Here is a 17,842-nt window from a genome sequence, read left to right as displayed (position 1 = left end):
TGCCATTTATGTAGCATTTCGCCCTTGTGACCACCTCCGCTAACGAGGATGTTGGCCTTTAGGGGAGAGACTCAATCGAAGTTCTCCGCTTTGAGACCATTCTGAAATGCTCCCACGAATATTTCTTAGTTATGGTGGATGATTCTTATGTTGGCTTCATTAAAACGGGTGAGGTATTCCCTCGATAATTATGAGGACTCGTGTTGAATGTTAAATAGGCTGATGGTAGACATCTTCTTGTGTCGACTGGCTGCGAACTAGTGCAGGGGTTTTTCACCAGCTTTGGATAGCTGGAGATGAATGCTTTGAGAAGGCCTTTGTACCATCGCAAAGGCTACATCTCTGAAAGTGTCAAATAATAGCTTGCATTTGAGGGAGTCAGACGTTCCGATGATGGCCATTTGCGCATTGATCAGGCGACAGACGTTTCGATGATGGCCATTTGCACATTGATCAGGCGACATGCTCATAGGGGTCGCTTGCGACCATAGAACTTCGCCAAGGAGGGAGGCTAAAAGCCTTTGGGACAGGTGTTTTCCTTATTTCGTCTGAAAATAGTTAGAGGTCTAGCAGTTCCATCTTCACTGTGGAAGGGGTGCTCTCTTGTTGGCGTTATTAAAATATAAATACTAACGCAATTAAAATGTAAATACAAGTTTATTACTTAGACGAAAAATCTAAAACAATTAAAGAATTCTAAAGTTCAAAATAAAGACTACTAAATACTCCCATAAAACTATTCAATTGACGTTAAACATTTAATTTTAAGATATATTTATTTTCTTTTTTAATTCAAATATAGTTGTAGAATTGTATTGCCGTGTAATTTACCCGTGAAGCTGTAGTACAACTTCTTCCTTTTTATTCAAAGTAGTACAACTAATTTATCTTCTTTGATTTGCATCGAAATAGGAAGTACAAATGTACAATGTTGTACTCTTACATAGCAAATATAGAGATAGATGAAATTCATTTCCAAGACTAGTACTTTGGTTTTGGTGTAGTGTAGTACATCTAAAACCTACACAAGTACACCATGTTTGAGGCTATATATCTATTGATTTAAGAACACAAAATTCATTACATTGATACAAAGTAATTAAATTCAGGCAAGGCAAGAAGATAACGAGGTAGAGATGTTCTACAGGGTCGACCTGAGACCACATGAAAGTGTCGTTTGTGCTTAACATGTCTCGCTCATGTGTCGTTTGTGCTTAACATGTCTCGCTCATGTGTTCTCAGGTCGCCCCTGCTGAACTTTCTCTATCCCGCCCAAGTGATTGATGGAAGGTTAAAAGGTAAAATGTGTTAGTTCAATTGCATGAATAAGATTCAGCTACAAAAGCTATAGAATTGCGATATGTTTCATCGTTAGTTTTTTCCATTCCTGGGCACTCGTTAGCATTTTCATAGCATTTTCCATAAAGTATTATTGCAAAAAATCATTTTAAATTTGAATACATGACTAAAGCACAAATATTAAATTAACAATTCACATTGAACTTTTGTTGATAAACTTCAATTGTATCCTTTAATCAAAATTGAATGATAATATAACCACTACCTAATAAATTAAGTATAAGGGGAAAAAAAGCTTATGAATTGTTAAAGTGGACATCATAATCAAAACTTGAAATGGACTAAGCTAAGAAATAATTATCAATCAAATTAAAATTCTCACAGATGACTGAATGGCTAGTAGCTCTTCCTCATTTATTCTCTTCCAGATCCCACCTACCATTAGGTATCCGTTTGCCTCTTCTGTTGGAAATTCATCTTCTTCCATTGGAGATTCATCGTTGAATTCACCAAATTCTTCGGTTTCCCTCATCTTCTTAACAGCTGAATTATCGAGTAGCTGAAGGTCTGAAGGGGCATCTCGCTTGGCACCGTGTTTGATTAATCTCCAATTATCTTTCCTACCTGATACTTGATTTTGCTTTCCGTTATCGATAACTTCAAGAACGTTTTCATTATTGATAACATCAAGAACGGGAAGACAACCAGATGAACCAACAGCACGAGGCAACATGCCAATCGGGCATGGGTTCCATGACTTCGCCACAGTCCATACCGGTGATTCTTCAGTCTGGCAATCTATTTCACTTGACTTTTTATTTCTCACAACCTGTTTAACTAACTCAAGCTTTTTATTTGCTTCCCGTATGGATTCCTCGAAATGAGAAATATTTGTCAAAGTCAATAAAGAGCTTTGATCATCTGCATTGTCAAAAACGTTGGACAAAGCAAGACCGGAGAGCAATTGAACTTTCTTCAACAAAGATATATCATCCATCAGTTCTGCGAGGTGAAGGGCTGAATCTGTAACCTTCTTGTTGCAAAGATGTGATATTAGAAGACATTTACGAACAAGTTCGTGCAAAACAGTCTTTGGCATATTTGCTGCTGCGGAAGGTTTTTTGCAGAAAATTCGAACAAGCCATGCAAACAAAGAAGAAAGATAAGAACTTCGATGAAACTCTTCCCTTGAGTGTGAAATCCCAATACTTGGGTAATCTGCAAAACACCACAATATAAGAACAAAAACAAGAAACTAAGCATAGAAAAGTCCTACAAAAACATTATCATCAGTAGGGCCATACAAAACCCGAGAAAGTGCGTTAAAGGGAGTGTTGTAGGCGGAAAGAATTAGTGCCTACCTTCTCCACACTTAATATCTGCCTGAGTTTCAATCATATGAAGAACTTCCTTAAGGAGGTTCAGAAGTAATTCTGGCTCCTTATTATACAATTTGAGGATGATAGGCTTCCAATCAGCCAAAACATTCTCTATGGCGGGACCAATACAAGCATCATCTACATTCTTTTTGAACTCAGAGGAACTTAAACTTTTCAACAAATAATTCAGCAACACCGACACAATCTCTGAGGAGAAGGAGGAATACAACCGTAGAACAGATTTCAAGATCTTTGTAATCTGTTTCTTGGGTCCTGAAAGCAACACAAGTTATTAGTGATGAATGCCCAGAACATTAATTATTACTGATGATACAATATAACAAAGTTCTTCAGATTAACTTGTTTTTCAGAAAAATAAATAATCCAATATCTTGTTGACCAGCTTTATTTGGTTGCCCAGCTCTAAGAAAACTCAATACTTGAGATATTTTATGAGAATAAAATTAAATGAGGGAAAATGCATAAACCCGGAGGACCAGGAATCCTAAAGAACACCAACTCAAACAAGTAAACCAATCTCTAAGTAGAATAGACCTCTAAGCATGATAGACAAGAAGCTCATGAAAAAGCAACCTGTGGTTTATAATCTGCAAATAGGCATATAAAACAACAGTGTCTTATAAAAGTGGTGAAGTAGAAAACAAGCCTACCCTCTCTTTGGCAAGTAAAACCTCACTATTTTGTCAATAATACACCCCTATGTCTTTCCTTCAACACACATTATGCTAAAGCTTTCCATTATTAAGTTAAATTGAAGTCATCCTTATCAATATGCCATCCATATAAACCATTTGGCTACAGCTGTTGTAATAATTTAACTTTCTTATCTATTCCAATGTGCCATATCCTACACTGACACATACATGCAATTTCTAATCTCTCTTTTTCCAAGTTGAGGGAGAAACAAACAAAGGTAGAGAAGCTGATAATACTTCACCCTGCATTCATTGCTATTGCAAAATGGTATTACTTACCGTCTATGAAGCACGGACTCCGACACGGACATTGGAACATGACACGGACACTCCGACACCGATAATGCAAGAAACATAAGACACTGACACCATTACATATATAATAGTGTTTGACCTTCATCTAACCATCTATATTAAATATGTTAAAAATATTCTAATCAAAATTAATTTCTTTAATCCTTCATTAATAGCATTGCTTCAATACATGTTTAACCCTTTTAGGTGTGTATGAGATTTGTCAAAAAAATGTATAAGGTTTGTTGAAGCAAAGAACAAAAAAACAATTTTTTTAACACTTGTCTTAATTGTTCGACATGTGTCATATGAGTATCAGATACCGATTCAAATAGTGTCAAAACAAAGAAAAAACCATTTTGGGACACATGTTTGACTTTTCTAACACATGTCGTATGGGTGTAATACAAGTATCGGACACCGCAACACGCCTACTCTTAGAGGTGTCCATACAGTTTTTCTTTCCTCTCGTTTAATGTTTTTATTAGGCAGTCCTACTAGACACAATTTGCTTCTCTTTTAGAGGATGCATTACCACATTGCTCTCTCTTTCTCTCTCTTAGACTTCTACACACGTGTATAATGGTATACTGAATAAAGAAGATACACAAGATTTAGTGTATTGAATCTATTGATGATACTTCCAAGACGTGATGTTTGATGGCAACCACCATAAACAAAAGCTTATTAGGCCTAACAGGAAACTCAACTTGATTGACCCCTTTAAAAGTAAGTACTCAACATCAGAATCGTCTAAAGTAGAGAAAACAATGATTTCATAATAGAATTTATACAGTACAAAACTGAGGATTCAATATTCATCTGAAAAAAAGTTTTGATTGAAAATGTAAATTTGTACAGCACATAGAAATAGCAATTTTTATTGGAAAATTGTGAAAACAGTACTAGTAAATATTTATTGAAAAATGTCATTTTCCTGTCAGAAATCATTGAACTGCCTGGAAATAACAATTGGGAAAGACTTGTAAAAAGAAATAGCCTTGAGATGTGTTACGGCATATACCAAAAACTTTCATCCTTGCATTCAATGTGAGGCATGGCCGTCTTCTAAGGTAGAAAGAAATAGGAGAAACAAAAGAAGCTATTACAAAAGATATGTGTTGTAAAAGGTTTTCTTTTTTTTTTGTTAGGTGGTGTTTAAAGCATGGAAGTTATTTTTAACAATGAGGAGCTGGGTCAGAATTTTTTAGTCCGGGATGGAACATGAAAGATGGCCTGGTTAGTTCTAGAAGAAAAATTTTAAAGGCAAAAGGCCAATAACGCGCAACTTAAAGACAGAACTCAGGCTCTAATGTGCAACCGCAACACTAAGTAAACTAGGCAAACAATTTACACACACCAAAATTTCAAATTTTCATTATTTTAGTTTTAAACTGATTGTATGCAGGACAAACAAGACCAGACCAAACCAGATGAGATCTAAGCTACGATGAATCTCTTTAAAGTTTAGAGTGATCTAGAAAAAAAATGTGCTGTAAGAACAGAAAAGTGTGATGACATTGGTTAAGAGTTAAGTTGCAACATAATGAAAAAGGAACACAGCTTACTCACGTTTTCCTTTGGGCAGTGAGGCACTGGACTTGGGACTCCCACTGACTTTCAAGCAGATAGCTAATTCACGAATCCAAGACTTGATTTCCTTTTTGACGTTCGCATTTCCTTCACCTTGAAAAGGAATTGCTTTGCTCTGAGGTTCCCAATAATAAGATTTTAACCAATCAAGCGCCTGAAAATATCAGTAAGACTGGATAAGTTTAGGGTAGTGAGTTGAAAATGCTTTGTACGAAAGGAACAACTGTATAAATTCAGATCTTGGGAAGAAACAGATTATAATTAAATAGGTAAATTCACAAAAGTTGATGATTCTTATGTGTTCTTGTGAAATATAGGTGTATATGCATAATCAGCCCAGTAAAATAAATTATGTAGCTAATGTTCAAAGTCCTGCCTCAAAGTAAGAAATAAATTATTATATTCTAATATCATGGATCTATTAAGAGCTCTACCAATAAAAAGAGTTAAACTTCTTCCAAAAAACTAAGTGTAAACCAACCAATAAGCTTTACGTAGTAAAGATGATAATAATAGACAGGCTAGGTTTCAAATGCCTCTTCCTAACACAACATGCTCAAGTTGGCACATTGAAAATTATAACATTAAAACTATTACTTACCTAGTTCTTAAATACAGTCCTCTAAAACCTAATGGAAGAGGAGTAGATGTTACCAAGGTCCCGCGATATGAAAAAGGGTTTTCATGGTGAAGAGGATATTTTGTAAGGGATATACCACAGCCACCAAGGCCAGAAAATAAGACATCATTCTTTAAAAGGTCGAAAGGCAAAGAACTCTCAGCAAGTAATCTACTCTAAAAGCAGCTTATCAGGTGATAATTACAAACTACCAGACAAAAATAAATTTCACTGTATATACTAGTGTTAAGTTAAGCACAGACCTCGGGAGAGAAAAAAATTCCAAATATTCGCTAAAAGCAGCTTATCAGGTTATAATTACAAACTACTAAATTTCACTATATAAACTCAGTGTTGTGAGAAACAAACATAATATTTCTTAAATACTAACACTGTAATCAAAATCATGGACCACACACACTTGCCAAGAATTTCATACCAAAGAAGTAAATAGATTGTCAATACAGAAGATTGAGCAGGACAAAATGACTCATACCTTAGTGGAGGCACTACGAACAACCTTAAGCGACGGAAGCTCACGATGTGATCCCTCTGAAATAACAGCAATGTGTATAAGAAAAAAAGAAGCATGGGTTTAACATACTGAACAAGTTTCTTTCAGCATTTACAAAGATTGTGATTGCAATTACCACAAGTCAAACAAAACAAAAATAAACGAGATTTATAGGATAATATCTAGTTTAGAGTACCCATTAGCTTACAAGAGCAACTAAAATGAATTTATGGTTCTTCACATACGAAAAAGTCCATACAAAATTACAGATGTTAATGGAGAAATAAAATACGAGACTTTAAGGAAACTATTGATCTGCCAAAGCTAATTTTAACTTATACTAAACGTATTGGTTAAAGAGCTCGTTGTTATTAAAACTCTAAATACTTCTTTTCAGACCTATTATAATTTGATAAAACAGGCCCCCGAGACATTATACTGACACATCATACACCATTTGCCACATCAATTTAATATCTGAGGTGGCAGCATCTAAAACAATTGCATCATGCCTAACCATTCCCTCATTGATCTTATGTAGACTCAATCCTCAAACTAATCTTGACCTTCTAAAATATATATGCATAAGTTTTTTTCTCCAAACATTACGAGTTTTTTTCTCCCTTTATTAACCATCCCACCTCTAAATTTCTATCATCCAACAGCAAAATCGTGAATTCAATCCGAAGTGACGGTGGCAGTGCCTGTTAAGGAGGTGCAAGGGATCTCAATATCTTATTTCTGTGAGTTTCGATGACGACTGGAACTACCTGAAGTTCAACCACAATCAATGGTATTCAACTTGCTTTAAAGTTCAACCACCATCAATGGTATTCACTGCCTAGATTTCTCTTTTTATGCAAGTTATTGGAAATTTCAAAATGACAATAAATAAATGACTTAATAGCTTGTGGTACGTCTGTACCTACCAACTATGAGAGGACGACTACCAACCTATTGAAATAGAAAATGTTATAATCGGTATGAATTTTATTTTATTTTTCTTAAGAACATTTTCTTTTTAAAATTAAGTGCAAGTTATTGCCCACCACCAATAAACTGTGTTCGTCCCTGATAATATTTTCTATTACAGTTATATATACCACTCCTAATGGAAATATATAGCACGGAATGTTGTCTACAAAGTGTAGTTATTTTAGAACCATGGATTTCTATAGTCTATGTTGTCAACATCGTAAATAAAAACTTCACATTATAGTCCAATAATTAATTCACACTATATTCAATTCAAATATACATGGATGCGGAGCTTGAGGTTAATTAAGGCTATTCTGTTCACAATCAATGACAGGAGACCTCTTGGTTTGTGTTTGAGATACAAATGGTTTTGTTGCCTAATTTTATTTAGATAAATGTAATATGTTTGATATAGTTATGGGAGTACTGTATTCTTTTAGGGAATTATACTGGTTTTATATTGACTTTGTAAACTTTTGTCCTAATCTTCGCACACTTTGTGCCTAGATTAATCATTAGTGTTTTTAAATTCATTTTTCCTTTTTCAAAAAAGTTATGATTTTAGTTTGTTAACTAGAGTTAGTTGACAGTTAATAGATTTCAACTTCCTCTGGTCCTGTAAAATATCTATTGTAAGTACATTGTAAATTGAGTTTAATTTTGATAATGAATTTCCCAATTTTATTTTACTCTTCCTCTATATTTCCGCATTCAGTTCTAAACATTTCACTAACATTGAATTCTTATATGCATGTCAGCTATTTTTGGGGATTTTTTTGTTGACATGTATTGGCTGTGACAAAAAATTGTTCATGTTCTCTGTTTGACTTTATTGATAAATTGCTCATAATGTTCTCTGTTTGACTTTGTTGATAATTATTGTCTCCTTTTACAAATTATCACAAAATATCTGAAGCATAATTTGGAGCCGCACAATGTGCGGGCCTTATTCTAGTTAATACTATTTTGACAAATAAATATAAAAAGGCTATAAAAGAATTTACCGTGACGAATATCAATCAGCATGCGTGGAATGCCAATTTCCTCAGCAGCCACAGCTATTGACACCAGTTCTTTCTTCCGCGTTTTCTCAACAGCACCATTCACAAGTCTTTCAAAGAAACACACCACAAAAATGTTAGAAGAGCCATAAACAAAACTACTATAAAAATAATAGAAGAAGCATAATGATAAAGGCAATCAAACCTCACGATTGCCATGCAATACAGATTGGCGAGAACCTCCTCTGAGACAGAACCAGCTCCGTCATTCAACTGATCCTGTCTATTTAAAAAAACGGAACATCAAAAATATTATCTATAGATAATTCACTTCAACCGCAAGATGTGAATGTAGGATAAAGCATACACCAGTACCAAACAAGATAAAACGATACGGTTAAAAGGAAAAGGCCCGACAATACCAGACTACTTAACAACCACACTACCTACAAAAGAAAAGCCCGGCTACTTTAAAACAAAACAGAAACACCAAAAGCTATACCCTACAGAAACAAGGTCAATATAGTGAATCAACATTTGTTGCCCCCACAAGGATGAGGTGAATTACATGAAGGAGTTTAGGGCCTAAGATGGACGAGTGATACTTGATAGCAGGAGTTTGGTTTTTCCTACAAATCTATATGAAGATGTTCTGAAGGGAAATCAAGTTAATTAGGGTAAACACTACTCTAAAGAATAATAGTTTTTTCATCTATAGTCATGTATATCAGGTACCAAAATCTATACTCTTTAGGACTGTGTTACTGAGTCAGTTGAGTTTTCTCTTCTTGTGATGCTTGTGTCCGCAGTCATTTTTTGATCTTCATCAAATGACACATCTCATCCCCAAACATCAACAAACAAAATTTCCGCCTCAGTTTTATCATGATCAAACAGCTCATTTGTCATACAATTTGTCTTGTACCAATACTCTTTTATTCTTGTGCAACCTCTAGTATGAACAACAACTATGTCATGTAACTCACATCATCTAGACAATTACTTTGTCATGTAGCTCCCTTGTGGGGGTAAATCAACGTGGACTCTATTGAAATTCCCCTGGGCAATCATGTCATGTATGTCAAAAATTTCAACCATACTAAAGATATTTAGGACTGTGTTACTGAGTCAGTTGAGTTTTCTCTTCTTGTGATGCTTGTGTCCGCAGTCATTTTTTGATCTTCATCAAATGACACGTCTCATCCCAAACATCAACAAACAAAATTTCCGCCTCAGTTTTATCATGATCAAACAGCTCATTTGTCATACAATTTGTCTTGTACCAATACTCTTTTATACTTGTGCAACCTCTAGTATGAACAACAACTATGTCATGTAACTCACATCATCTAGACAATTACTTTGTCATGCAGCTCCCAATCCCCGATTCTCTTCCTTGGCAATTGACAGACTCACACTGGTCAGTACCTCAAGCTTGCAACTATTGCACTTCCAAGTCCCAGAATACGCACGACCAAAAAACAGTACAAAATATAGTGTTAAGGTTCAGACTTCATGGGAAAGGATAGATCATAACCATTTTTTTAAAGTAGAGTTGACCAAAACAAACCCTCATCATGGTGTCCCGTTTGAGCTTCCCTTAGTCGGAAAAGAACAATGAGGGCAGAGCTTATTTTACAACCTTAAGGGCAGAGCTACTCTTCTCCATGACTGTTGCTCCTTAAGTTTCATCATTATTGTCTTTATTTACTCGCAATTCTTCGAATCAAGGAGGATATATAGAAAGATATTAAGTATCCATGTGGACGAAATTCCTCCACATATCCTCAAAGTTGGTTACACATTACCTTTTCCAAGATAATAACTTGAAGATTTCAACTTCACAAGTTAATTCTGCTCATTGATCTCCTTAAAGTTGAAATCTAATTCCTCTCAAGATAAAATAGTAGCTGCATGTCTCTAACACTAGTTATGTACTCCATCCGTCCCAAATTATAAGATGTTTTGGACATTTCAAGCGAATTAAGAAACATAATCAACATTGTATGGGAGAGAGAAATTATGCCTGACTTTACAGTATTGCTCTTCATTTATTACATATGAAAGAGAAATTTAAAGAATTGGAAGAAAAAATGGTAATAAATGATAGAGGATATATTGGAAAAAATGTCATTAATGTTGCATTGGAATTGTAAAGTGACTTATAATTTGGGACAATTTGTTTTTGGCAAAGTGACTTATAATTTGGGACAGAGGGAGTACAATAAAAGTAATAGAAGCTTTGGTAAAATGTAACAATATGTCAAGGAATCATTAAGCAAAATTTATCATGAAGCTCTCAGAAATATCATACAGTAGAAATCAACCCAAAAAGCACATGATGTTCCTAACCACAAACACCACCCAACTCCAGCAAAACGCGTGGACTGACCAAAAAATACTGCAGATGAAAACTGCCACACTGCCCTTGGAAACAAAACAATGAACCAACAAACAGGTTAACGAGAGACACCCACAGTTTTAATTAGACCACCAAGGAAGCTATCACATCCCACGTCCATTCATCAAAGGGGATAGGATTAGTGACAATTACCTAAAAACCAACACCGGTAGAGGACCTTAATATATTCCACAGTCGTATCGTATCGGAATTAGCCTACAAACTATTGAATACCTAATCATTCCTAGACTTCAAAATAGACCAAATTACCGCATGCCAAATCAAAGAAAGACCTCTACAGACTCTCTTATTCCAATCTAAATTGATTGATTGATTAAAGTGATGCTCAATGTACTTTGGGTCTGTTTGAACTGACTTATTTAAGCTTATCAACCAGCCTAAACACTAGAGAGACTATTTCGAAGAGCTTACAGAAAAAACTTATGGCACTTCATAAACTGTTTTCGGCTTATGCCTGTACTATATAGCAGCCTAACCACTAATGACACTGTTTGAAAACTAGATTATAGTTTACATGCAAATATTTTGACTTTAAATAATAGCTTATACATAAGCACTTATATGACAAGGGCTTAATTAAACTTATTCCTATAACTAAACAATTGAAATTATAGAAAAAGTGATGGAAGTAGTTATGATTACCTAAAAAACGGGTCCATGTGCTGAATTTCAACAATGGAAGCAGTAACATCAATGAGAACCGGCAATGAACCTCGACTTCGCCATGAAGAAATCTGAAATACAAAAACAGTATCAAGGTTACACATTATCTTATGAAATTGCAATGTAAGCATGATAAGCAAAAAAAAAACAGAGGAAACAGTTACTCGTTTAAGAGCAGAGGAGAGAGATTGGTGAGAATCAGAGAAGAGAGCATCTCTAACGAAAAGCCACTCGTTCCAGTTCAACCAAGGAACTAGTTTTCGAGAATGTGATGATTTGGCATCGTCTTCCAAATCGGGGACTTCTTTGAACCCTAACAATGCTGCTTCCATCTGAATGGGGACGGGATGCACACGGGGATAAGTGACGTTTCCGGCGGAGGTGGTTTGACGATGTACCGGAGGGAGGGATAAGCCGTGTAAAATAGTGAAGAGTGGGAGGTTTGAGGTGATACTGCGATGCCTTAGTAACTGATTGCTGCACAAATAGGCGCGTTTGCGGCGGTGCAGAGGGTACCTATTCGCGGCGTGTTTGGTTTACGGTGGCGGCTGATAGGTTAAAGGAGAAGGAAGAAGAATAAAAATTCGCAAAGTGACGTTATGAAATAAAAATAGTGATATTTAAAAAAATAGTAAAATAATATTAGAAAAAAAATCCTTTAAAAAAGATAAATTGTATAGGATTTAAAATTTATTTTAACTGAATGTTTGTTCAAAGATTGATTAAATTGTATAGGATTTAATACTTGATTGATTCTATTGACTCTTCCAAATTATTAATTTCTTCTTATGATGATCAAATATTTAAGGTCAAAATAAGTCAGATCAGCAATCAAATGAATTGTCACACTAACTTTTGATATAAATCTCGTCTAAATAAAATAAAAAAAAAAGTCATATGATCTAGTGATCATTATGTCTCAAATGAAGATTATTCTGATTATATGGTCAGTGTAACAAAATTAAATTAAATTAATCATTTAGTATAAGATTTGAAGTTGATATCATCATGTTGTTACCCCTCAAAAGATCAAGTGATTATCCGCGTATGACTTTCCTCTTGTTCTTTCTGACAAGTAAGCTTATTCTAGAAGATAATCAGAGTTTTGTCGTCTTTAGTCTCAAAATCAATATCTTTATCTCGCAAATTTGGTTAAGTATATCTACATTTATGACTACAAAATAGTTTGTATTAGGGTAATTTTATTGAGCCATAAAAGACAGTCCATGACAAAAAGAGAATTAAGTGCAACAAGGTTGCCTGAGTTGGGTCTGGCCGCCCGAACTGGTATCCATGGCCCATTTCATTTAACATAAGTGGTACGCACATAAATATAAGAGAGACGGACAAATGCGACATGGGGGAGAAATTGCTCTCCTTATAATGGAGGAAGAACTGGTTTTTCACTACTTCATTATCATGTACATGAAGCCTCTTTTATATATATATATATATATATATATATATATATATATATATATATAATATATATATATATATAGGGTATGGACGAGGGATTGCCCACAAATGCTAGAGAAAAATACATAGTTTATCACAACCACCACATGAGCATATTCTTGTTCTCTTTCTATAGTACTTTTAGCGAATATAATTTACGTCCATCGTGGGGTCAAATAGAACTCTCTTGGACCTCAAGTTCAATCTGAGTAAAGTTGCCACCTATTGCGACAATGATGAGGCTCATATTAGCGACGATAAATGTGAAAAGTGTGATGATTGAGAAAGATAATCTCGTCCTACTCGTGACCGAGGTAGGCACCAAGTCACTCTCCAAATCCCCATCGCCATTGAAACAAAATAAAATTCATTTTCGACCCAAAAATAATGGGAAAGAAAAACTCATTTTAGTTTTAAGGGAAGAGAGAAGGACATTTTCGGCATAGGTGGTCTAACGATAAGTCGTGTGCAAATGGGAGGTTTAAGGAGATGTTGTGATGTTAAGGAGCTAATTGCGACCCAAATAGATGCGTTTGTGGCGGTGCAAATGGTACCTATTTGTGGTATGTTTGGTTTATGATGGCGGTTGATAGGTTAAAGGAAAAAGAAAAAGTATCAAATTTTGCAAAGTGACGTAATGAAATAAAAATAATATTTAAAATAGTAAAATAATATTAGAAAAAAAATTCTTTAAAGAAGATATGAGTTTAATGGAGATGCATGTAAAACGTTTTATATTATCATTCAATAGAAATATATTATCATGCCATGTCATATAAGTAATTTAAAAATTTCAGTATGATCTGTCGCGATACATGGTCGTCATCCTTTTTCCCCAAAAATATATTGTATAGAAGTGAAATAGGGAGAAGAAGGGAAAAAAATAATAATAAATAAAACTTAAACTAAATAACCGTAGAAGATAAATTAGATATTTAATCTATAGTTTTTTACTTTGTGGTCATTCCTGCGGACATTCTCATGTCGTTCATTCTTTTTACCATGGGTATCATTTCTCAAGGTTAGGAAAGAGGGAATAAAATATTGATATCATGCTTAGTGAAAAAATCAAAATACTCTCATATTCTGGAGATGTATTTTCATACGCATCCAAAAAAACACAAATCACATTTATTTTTTACAACACCCCAAATAACAGTTTGCTTGATTCAAGAACACAGATGCAGATTGAGGCATATTGAATTTAAAACTAAAATTGATAACTTAAAAGATGAAATGTTATTTAAATAATCAAACATTACATAGATGAAACATATCAGTGTCGAAATGGACGTTCCATCATCCTAACAATATCTTTGACATATCTCTCTATGTTGGCATCTAGCTCGATCAAAAATTTATTTTCATAAGGGAAAGATGTATTCCACATAGCCCTTACACCTACAATATTTTTGAGCTCGAAGTTGTTTAACTTAATGTTCCCTTCGTTGTCATATTAGGGTGAACGGTACTCGAGCTTCACAATATTTTTATTGTCATCGTATGGTAGGAGTTCTTCCAGTATGAATTTAAGATCATCAAGAGGCGTATACTCAGTGAACTTGAATGCAATCGATGGTTCCTCCATGTTAAAGTATACATATATTGTATTCTACATGATATTCTTTCTGATGTAATGTAATGGTGTAAAACAATGAAATGGAAGTTCATATTTATACAAGTTATAGGCTAATTTGAACCTCAAAATTTCTATCATGTACTAGGAAATGTTTTGGAGATGCATCTTCGGAACTACCATATTTGTATTTTTTTTTAAATAGTTTTAGTGTGTCCAGAGGTGCATCTCACACTGCAGCAATACAGAACAGTGAGAAGCATAACCTTTTTTGGACAGAAAAAAAATTGAAATTTTTGGGAAACTAAAACATGTGCAAATTTATTTGAAAATGTATATATTTGATGTCATCAATATTAATATGATATTACATACATTCACTAAAATGAACTAAAACAAATAGTGCAAAAGGCAAAGGGAGTGGAGGAAACTTCTATGTGAACTAAAACAAATATGATATTACATATATACACACTTGTCTAGGATTTGGAAGAGGGATAATCCACAGATTCCAGAGAAAAATCTAGAGTCTCTCATAATCACTACATGAGTACTCTCTCTCTCTCTCTCTCTCTCTCTCTCTCTCTCTCTCTCTCTCTCTCTCTCTCTCTCTCTCTCTCTCTCTCTCTCTCTCTCTCTCTCTCTCTCTCTCTCTCTCAGTGAGTACATGGTTATATTTTCATATTTGAAAATGTCATAAGTAATTAAGACATTGAAGGTGAAGTGGTTTATCTACTAAAGCATGCAATGAAGTATAAGAAAGTTTAGTTTGTTAAATCAATTTCAAATGATTTATTTCAAGGTCATCTAAATGTTAGGAATTTTCATACCAACCAGATTAAATGCAATATGTGCATGATGATTGGATCATTGTCAAAATTCTCTACTGGAAGGCTAAAAACTGGGCAAGAGCAGATGAGACTGACTTGTTCCTAATGTGGGTTGTACTCACTAGACCAAATTCAACGGGGTAAAATTCATTATCGATTAGATCATGATTTTCAAGGATAATCAAAATCGTCATGTCTTTCACACATATTTGATCCAAATCATTCTCTAAAGAAATGGCATTACATTTGCAGAGTCTGAGCTTCTCGAGTTGTTGAAGTTGTTTGGTGGCTTGGCAGTGAAGCAAATGTGTTTCTTTCTGAAAAAGGACAATGAGTATTATTATTAGGACAAGATATGAATAACCTATGAAGATAAGTTTATTCCTGCTCTCGAAGCCCCTAAAGGATTTGTTCCTTGGGAGGCGACTCCTAAGTCGTTGGTTGTTGTTATTGGTATTGTCGATGATATGCTGCCATCCACGGTCAAGGCCTACATTTATGGTTGTTTTGATCAGATTATTGTTAATTGATGACTCAGAAACATATCATATCTTTGACTTGATTTGCATGTATTTTAGTATCGTTTTTATGTCCTTTTATAGTACTATGTCTATTGTGTGTGTGTGTGTTTCAGGTGCTTAATGGTCGGAAGTCTTCGCGCGACGGAACGGAAAAAATAGGAAAAATGAGAAGAATAACCAAGTTTTTTGCTGCCATGATGGCATGCCCCAACTGCATGACGGTCGTCACCATCTTGTGGTAGAACTTATTTGGCACGAGCTTGTTTGGATTGTTGATTGGTGGGCTGGAGTTAAGATTCAAGTATTTGCAGATCTTGAAACCTTTCGTTTAATGGGTAAAGAGCATGCTCTTGTCATATCCAATCACAAAAGTGATATCGGTTGGCTTGTTGGATGGACTATAGATGAGCGTTCAGGTTGTCTTGGTAGCATCCTTGCTGGGATGAAGAAATCGGCAAAGTTTCTGCCAATCATTGGTTGGTCAATGTGGTTTTCTGAATATCTTTTCTTGGAAAGAAATTGGGCCAATGATGAAAGCACATTAAAGTTAGGCCTACAGGAACTGAGGGATTTCCCTCTTCCCTTTTGGTTGGCTCTCTTTATAGAAGGAACTCGCTTTACACATGCCAAACTATCAGCCGCTCAGGAATATGCAATCTCAACAGGATTGCCTGTTCCCATAAACGTTTTGATTCCAAGAACTAAGGGGTTTGTTTCAGCAGTAAGTCATATGCGCACATTTGTTTCGGCTGTTTATGACGTAACAGTGGTAATTCCTAAGAGTTCACATTCTCCTACAATTCTAAGACTCCTCCAGGGGCAACCTTTAGTGGTGCATGTGCATGTTAAGCGGCATTTGATGAAGGATTTTCCAGAAGCAGATGAAGACGTTGCTTAATGGTGTCAAGACATATTCGTGGCGAAGGATGATTTATTAGACAAACATATAGCTGAAGACAAATTCAGTGATCATGAGCCGCGGGATCTCGGTCGACCAATAAAGTCTCTTCTGGTTTATATAACATGGGTTTTCGTGGTTGTTGTGGGGACTATTAAGATGCTTCAATGGTCTTCACTACTATCCTCTTGGAAGGGTGTTGCATTTACACTATTTAGTTTGGAAATTGTGATTGCACTCATGATCATGTTCATACAATATAAGCGTTCAAACCCTGCCAAAGTATGGCCTTCGAATCCCAGAAGTAGAGAAGAATTGCAGAGTAGTGATGACAAATAAGAGTCAATTCAGAACCAAAGAACTGGAATCCTCAGTTGTTAACCTTCAAACCAAGAATTGACACAACTATGAACTAAATTCGCTCAACTCTAACCAACGAACTTCAACCCAATCGTAACTGCAAAACACATCTAACAATCCTCTAACCTCCTAACTTCTTCCAACAGAATCATGATCTTCAATCTGCTCCTGCATAATTTGACACACCTTTTGAACCACCTCCAATCTAAACCATCCAACAACAATAGTTAAGAAATCAGCAAGAAAACAACCTAACAGATATGCACCAACAAGCCGTCGGGAAATGATGTATCAAGGTTACCGCAATAGCAGTTTGGAACTGACTTCCGACTAAATTGCTTCGGCCAAACTTTCTAACCAAAACCTGCAATGTACAAAAACAATTTTAGACATTCACATTTCAAAAGAGCAAAACCATATAAAAGTCTTTCCTAACAAAACTAACAAGGAGTTTTCTCTACCCCTCAACTCTAACAGCTCATAACAACCCTAAGTGTAACAGAAAGGAAACAAAAGGGAAACATATGGATAATGGAAAACCACCTGCAACATCGCAGCCAGCGGTACAACCATCCTGCAACATGATCAACAATCCAACAAGTCAAGACAAATACCCTTTGTCTCCATCAGCAGGGCAAGGGAAATTGAGGGCAGCATTTTTCATGACTGTAATTGGCATTACAATGAAACTCAGAACCAAAGCTAACAATTGACTAACAAA

The 17,842-nt window shown here is 35.2% G+C and overlaps 1 protein-coding gene and 1 pseudogene across 2 annotated transcripts; one reads left to right on the top strand and one right to left on the bottom strand.

The window, feature by feature from the left end:
* Positions 1-1,479: 1,479 nt before the first annotated feature.
* LOC127117856 (pre-rRNA-processing protein las1) lies at positions 1,480-12,077 on the bottom strand. 2 transcript variants are annotated; one of them, XM_051047977.1, is made up of 8 exons: positions 11,643-12,077; positions 11,458-11,549; positions 8,599-8,676; positions 8,397-8,503; positions 6,397-6,452; positions 5,261-5,435; positions 2,661-2,951; positions 1,480-2,517 (listed from the first exon to the last, which is right to left on the bottom strand). In XM_051047977.1, exons 1-8 carry the CDS (start codon positions 11,808-11,810, stop codon positions 1,664-1,666), a joined length of 1,821 nt encoding a protein of 606 aa, XP_050903934.1. In that variant the 5' UTR covers positions 11,811-12,077; the 3' UTR covers positions 1,480-1,663. The 2 variants fall into 2 exon arrangements, with proteins under 2 accessions (XP_050903934.1, XP_050903935.1); XM_051047978.1 differs by having other exon boundaries at positions 8,599-8,672; positions 11,643-11,692.
* Positions 12,078-16,101: 4,024 nt separating this feature from the next.
* Positions 16,102-17,100, top strand: LOC127117855 (1-acyl-sn-glycerol-3-phosphate acyltransferase 2-like; annotated as a pseudogene).
* Positions 17,101-17,842: the final 742 nt, after the last annotated feature.

The sequence above is a fragment of the Lathyrus oleraceus genome, chromosome 2, assembly GCF_024323335.1.
Source record: "Lathyrus oleraceus cultivar Zhongwan6 chromosome 2, CAAS_Psat_ZW6_1.0, whole genome shotgun sequence".
Classification (NCBI taxonomy): Eukaryota; Viridiplantae; Streptophyta; class Magnoliopsida; order Fabales; family Fabaceae; genus Lathyrus; species Lathyrus oleraceus.
This window is presented reverse-complemented; position numbering and strand designations above follow the sequence as displayed.